The 6897-nt window shown below is 38.2% G+C and overlaps 1 protein-coding gene across 1 annotated transcript; it reads left to right on the forward strand.

Moving 5' to 3' along the window:
• Positions 1-5735: 5735 nt before the first annotated feature.
• LOC122105054 (olfactory receptor 5B2-like) lies at positions 5736-6658 on the forward strand. The gene is given in 2 exon segments (XM_042676152.1): positions 5736-6153; positions 6156-6658. Coding segments are annotated over 2 exon segments (918 nt in total). The 5' UTR covers positions 5736-5738.
• Positions 6659-6897: the final 239 nt, after the last annotated feature.

Raw genomic sequence — 6897 nt, forward strand, 5'->3', positions numbered from 1 at the left:
GTAATGAGTACATTTCTTATCAAGCATTGTTGTCTCCTCCTTTGTTTTTCCCCTACCATCCCTGCCCTCCCATCTCCATGACTACACCCCCCACCAAGTGTAAAGTTCATTTTTCAACATAGCATCTTGTACATCTCATTGTTGTAATGGGTCTACTTGTATCCCTTGAAAGACTAAAATCTGAAAAGGATGAACCCTTCCTTATATGTGAACTAAAGAGCCTACCTACACAAGACAAATGTTCAACTACATGTGCCTTTGAAAATGTGTGATAAGTTTGCTTGGGAGTGTGGACTAAGAGGCAACTGTGCAAAGGACCAAAGTAAATCCCTCCCTTTTCTCAGAAAAATTCATTTTCTGGCCAGAGTTGGGATGGTAACATTAATTGGTTTTAAAAAAATTATAAAGGCTTAATTTACTTCTGCTACAGAGTGAACAAAAGTGAAAGTGAAATCATAGAGTTGAAATGGTAAATTTTGATAAATATATAACCGTATTTCAGTGGATTGCAAAGAGGAGTTCACACTAGAAATTGCCATTTAGAAAACTTCTAGCAACTTCTTATTCAGGTTTTTTAAGACACAGGAAACTTGACAGATCCATATCTTGGTCAAGTATTTACTTGTATGAGATGGAAACGTAGGTCCATATGAAAAGCCTTGAGCAAATGACTAAATCAGCCTTATTTACAACCACAAAATACCAAAATCAATACAATTTTCTCAACTTCAGATGCAATGATTCTTATGTCTACATAATGGAAAACCACTGCATAAATAGGTGCCAGATTCAAAGACTATATATTTTAGAACATAATTAAGAATACTCTACCAAAAGTAATATTATTTCAAAATAACAGCAGATCAATGTATTGATACCATGAGCAATAGGAGAGAGAACTTTATCTAAGAGAAGTTAAGATCAATTTCTTGAGGCAATAGTGGTAGCAAAACAAGAGAACACATTGGTTAAATTATTAGAACTATACATATTAAAATCTAGGTACTAGTGTATGTAAATTATGCATTAATTAGAGAATTTTGGAAACAAGAAATAAGAAGTAATGCAAGATGTGTGTTCCCACTAACAATAAATAACTCCATCCCAGACACTATTTAATTGCTTCTCCCTAGGAAAGCAAGATGAAGGCTGCAGATATTCTCATGGGAGAAATCTCCAGAGATCTCCAAGCCTATCTGATTCTCTCCAGATCCATAAATTTGCCTTCTAAATCCCAACATGATCAGTGCCAGCTAGCATTAGAAGGGCTTCATCGGATTTTACACTCTGCTGGACATCATTTATTCATTTGAATGACAATAGCTGTTTAGTACATACAGGCCAGCTTCTGAACTGAGGATTTTCTTTGAGATTTCAGCTATGGTCTGGGGAAACATGGAAAAACAAATTCTACATTGATAAGGCAGGCACTACTGGCTAGTGCCTGCAATTCTAACTACATGGGCAACTGAGATAGGATAGTTGGGACCACAATTCAAAGCTATCTCAGGCAGGAAAAAAGAAAGTTTGTGAGACCATTTTCTCAACAAAGGACTGATCGGGATGGGGTATGCCTGTTAGCTTAGCTCCTCAGAAGCCTGACATAGATGGATGATATCCAGGCAGTCAGACAGAAAGGGAGAGTTTACCTCTACAATAATGAGCAAAAAATTTACAGCTGGAGACATGGCTGTGTGGTAAGAAAAAAATTACCTGAGCATCTGAGTTCAAATTCCAAAACTTTTATTTTTAAAAAGCATATTCATAGACTTCATAAACTGTTCATAAGATGCCTTATAGACATCTCTTATGTGTTATTTGTAGTCACAATTTGTACAATACATGACAGCCATAATCTTATCAAAATTATTATGCGAAAAAGGAGGAGGCAAAGGACTCTTCCATGAAATAACAAAAAAATAGTGCTAGGTTTGAAAGTTGATCTATAATAATGTATGTTTCTCCATTTCCGCTGCCTTAGATGACTTGGATATTTTTGACCACTACATGAGAGAGAGCAGTTTCTTTAAAGGTATATATGCAATATTCTATATGGAATTTTTTATGACTTCAGACTCACTGCTCTGGACTGACTATTATTTCTCCTCCAGGAAACTGGTAAGTTTCTATGTCCTAAAACGTTGTTAATGAGAAGTACAATGCAGTCAAAAGCAGTGGGGTCCATGTGCCTAGCTGTGAGTTATTTTACAGGAGAGAGAGATGGCCTCGATCAATACTGTAAAACTCAGTGTCTCTTATGCAAATGTTAACTTTTCCTCTGTAGAGAGGTGAGATAGTATCGTGAAACATCATGTCCATGTCTCTAAAAACATGAGCAAAAAAATAACAAGACACTATGTGATTGATGATTTTACCTATCATTAGATGTAAACAAACAAGCCAACACAGAAAAACAAGCACACAAAAACCCAGAAGAGTGAAAAGGATGATTTATTAAACTACAAATAGCTAGGATGAGGATTAATGTGCTATGAAATTCATCTTAGCCTTACAATCTCATACTTATTACAATTATTATTGTTATAATTGCACTTATTGTTGACAATAATGGAGCTAAAGCATACATTTTTAGTTAGGTTGAAGATGGCTTTAAGTTAAAGCTTGTCTCATACAACCTTTATAAATTTAGAAGATAACTTCTAAATGCTCAATTGTATTAATGGCCAGGTAGTAATAAAAACAATCATTCCAATCTCACACAAACACATACACATACAAATACACAAGTAGATATGCATAACCTCTCACATTCATAAAGACCTCATAGTTGATTGTAGAATGTAGTATTTTCTAAAAGTGATTAAGAGTTAGCCAACACAATGTCTGAATATGGCAGACTCATAAACTTAAATAGACAAAGGTTCAATAGAAAAATAGTAGGTAATAGCTGTTACTTTTCTAACCATCTTCTTCTAATGGTTTCATTACAAACCAAGAAATGTAAAAGAGTGTTTTGGTTCACACATGTACCTACAATTACTTAAAAGGCTGAGAGTCACAGGAATCACTCAGGCTTGGAATTCAAGACCAGCCTGAATAACATAGTGAGAGCTAACCCTCCCCCTCCCACAAACAAAAGACCTAAAGAAAGAAATTTAAAATGCTGTTACTATGTGACAACATATTTAAATTTTAAAAACCCTGCAATCTAAGGATAGCCTATAAAGCACGGGGTGGAGAGGCTTTCCAGCCTTGATTTCTATGATTTGGCTATGAAATGACAGTAACAAAGAAGACTTTGCTTAATAAAAAATAACATTTATGTCCAAAGAACAAGAAAAGTCAAGAAAGAAATCCTGAGAAAGAGGAACATAGATTTTTCAGAGCAGCAATCAATGCTCAGAGTCAGGAAACAAGAAAGATTAAAGAGTACAGAAAAATGGAAGAGAGGAAAGGAAACTTGGGAAGATTTTAGAAGTCAAAGTCGTCTGTAACTGAAGACCTGCATGTCAGCATCTACTTCGTCAAAACTCACATAAAAGTCATTATCCCACCCTAATACTAACACAATTACTAGACCTCATTATCAGTGTTCAAGACCTGGGATTTACTAGTTTACATTATCTTATTATTTGGGCAGCAGTGAGGGGTTGGTCTCAGAGCTATGCACCTGCTGGACATATGCTCTACTATTTCAGCTATGCCCTGCCATTAATTCTCATTCTTCAATGCAGGCCTCACTACTATCTTTGAAGGTATTGCAGATGGAAATGGTGTTCAGGGAAGTCGGGGTAGGATCAGGGAGTCCTAGAGGGTAGTTGTAGGTATGGCAAGCATTCCTCCCAGCATCCCTCCCATGAATCCAAGCTCTGTGTCTCCTGCATCTCATGATGTGCTGTTTGCAGAATCACATCTACAGGTTGAAATTGCTCCTGTGTCAGTTTTCCCACCACCTCCATGATGAGTAGAGCTGTGGTACATTGATTCAACAGTAAAACTCTTTCTCAGCCTAATTTTTTTATTGTGAAAATACTGTACAGAGGGGTTACAATTACATGGGCAAGATAATGAGTACATTTCTTTTTTTTTTTTAATTTAATTTAATTTTATTTGTGAACATACTGTACAGAGGAGTTACAGTTACATGGGCAGGATAATGCGTACATTTCTTACCAAGCATTGCAGCCTCCTCCTTTGTTTACCCTTCACATCCCTTCCCAGCCTCCCCCTCCCCCCCTAATCCCAATCCTTCTCCTTCCCCCCCCCCTGCACCCCCCCCCTCCCCGCACCAACGTTGTAAAGCTCGTTTTGGACATGACAACTTGTACTTCTCATTGTTGCAACAGGTCCACCTGTATCCTTAAACAACTGGTTTTTCCCCATCTCCTCCACAAGTTATACTGACATCAAATATAGTGAAAGCAGGGGTTATACTGTGGGGGAGGGACATACAAAGCAACAAAGAGATAATCTTATAAATGATGAGTACATTCCTTATCAAGCATTGTAGCCTCCTCCTTTGTTTCCCCTTCCCATCCCTTCCCATTCTTCCCCCTCCCCCACACCCAATCCCCCTCACCCCCCCACCAAAGCTGTAAAGTTCGTTTTCGACATAACGACTTGTACATCTCATTGTTGCAATGGGTCCACCTGTATCCCTGTTTAAACGATTTGTTTTTGCCCTTCCCCTCCACAAATTATACCGACATCAAATACAGTGAAAGCAGGGGTTATACCATGGGGAAGGGACATACAAAGCAACAAAGAAATAATCTTATAAGTGTGTTAGAAACAATCGCATGAAAGAAAAAAAAACATTTGAATACTTATCTTAGGGTTCATTTCCCTAACATCAACTTAACCTTATTTGCAATAACTAGTATATGTCTGATTCAGCCTAATTTTTTAAAAACCTTGTTTTTCTCTGTATCACAATAAATATGTGCAGATTGGCTGGTAGTAATGAGCATCAATTGGGGTTGAGGGGTATTAAAATGTCATTCAGAAAGTTTCCACTGCTTTAGGATGCTTTTGCAGTTGAAAGGATCATTCATTTTTCTGATTTTGTCTGTTTTACCTCCAATGAGATGGAACTGTATAGTGAAAAAGATATTAGTGAAGTTACACTATTTAAACATTTACACCATTCCTAGGAAACCACTTGAATCCACAAAGAAATTTAGTTATTTTCATTTTGTTTAAATTTAGTTTAGACTTAAACTTGAGAACCACTGGCTATGAGCTACATGTTGCTACGGATCTGAAGAACAGATTTCCAGAGAAAACTTGAGCAATATAAATACGTTACTCAGTTGTACAACTTCACTTATATGAACCTAACAACCAACCAATCTCACCTAGCCTGTAAACAGCCACTTATGGCAGATGACTGACAAAGAAAAGTGGTCTTTTACTGAGCTCAGGAAAAGTGAAAAGGTAGCGAGATTCATGCGCACAAGTCATCTCCAGTATATCAAGTTATTTTTGCTATTATTGCTACATTCCGTTTATAAATCATAAAATTTATAGGAAATTGGGAAGATGCTCCATTAATATTCTTTGAAGTACGCAGCCCTCTATGTATTTTTTGAAGTACCAAATTGAAGTGCCAAATCTGGTTTTCAGGCTTTAACTACAGAATCAAAATACAACTTGTTGTTCAATGCAAGACTGTGCATTGTAGTTATGCTTTATCATTTCAATTCATTTTCTCTATCATGGAATTCCTTCTTTTTGTTAATGGCTACAGAGCACCCAGTGACTTTCACTTAACGGTGATGGAGAACAGAACAGAGGTGACAGAGTTCATCCTGCTGGGACTGACGAAGGACCCAGATCTACAAGTCCCCCTCTTTATCACCTTCCTGATCATCTACAGCCTCACGCTGGTTGGGAACCTGGGGATGGTCCTCCTGATCCTCTTGGACTCGCGTCTCCACACCCCCATGTACTTCTTCCTCAGTAATCTCTCTCTGGTGGACTTCGGTTACTCTTCAGCTGTCACTCCCACAGTCATGGCTGGGCTCCTCATGGGAAACAAAGCCATTTCCTGCAATGACTGTGCTGCTCAGATGTTCTTTTTTGTAGCCTTTGCTACTGTGGAAAATTACCTGTTGGCCTCCATGGCCTACGATCGCTACGCAGCAGTGTGTAAGCCCCTCCACTATACCACCACCATGAGAGCTAGTGTGTGTGTCTGGCCATAGGATCCTATGTATGTGGCTTCCTGAATGCCTCCATCCACATTGGGGACACATTCAGTCTCTCCTTCTGTCAATCTAATGTGGTCCATCACTTTTTCTGTGATATCCCAGCAGTCATGGTTCTCTCATGCTCTGATAGACATGTTAGTGAGCTAGTTCTTGTTTATGTAGTGAGCTTTAATGTCTTTTTTGCTCTCCTGGTTATCTGGATATCCTATATATTCATTTTTATCACCATCTTCAAGATGCACACAGGTGCTGGACATCGGAAGGCTGTGTCCACCTGTGCCTCCCACTTCACTGCGGTCTCCATCTTCTATGGCACGATTATCTTCATGTACTTACAGCCCAGCTCCAGTCATTCCATGGACACTGACAAAATTTCATCTGTGTTTTATACTATGGTCATCCCCATGCTCAACCCTGTGGTCTACAGCCTGAGGAACAAGGAGGTCAAGAATGCATTCACAAAGATTTTGTTGGAGGTAAAATAGGATTTTTTAAATTTTATTTATTCACTATTCTCAAAAGCAGCTTGGAAATGACTCAGAAAACTAAACATAGAACTACCTTATGATCCAGCAATACCACTGTGGGTCATTAATCCAAAAGATTAAAAGTCATGATACAATAAAGCCACTTGCACAACCATGATTATTGCAGCACTCTTCACCACAGCCAAGGTATGGAATCAGCCTAGATGGCCCTCAATGGACTACTGGATCAAGAATAT

This window comes from Dipodomys spectabilis, unplaced genomic scaffold, assembly GCF_019054845.1.
Source record: "Dipodomys spectabilis isolate Male_0828 unplaced genomic scaffold, ASM1905484v1 ptg000030l, whole genome shotgun sequence".
Taxonomy (NCBI): domain Eukaryota; kingdom Metazoa; phylum Chordata; class Mammalia; order Rodentia; family Heteromyidae; genus Dipodomys; species Dipodomys spectabilis.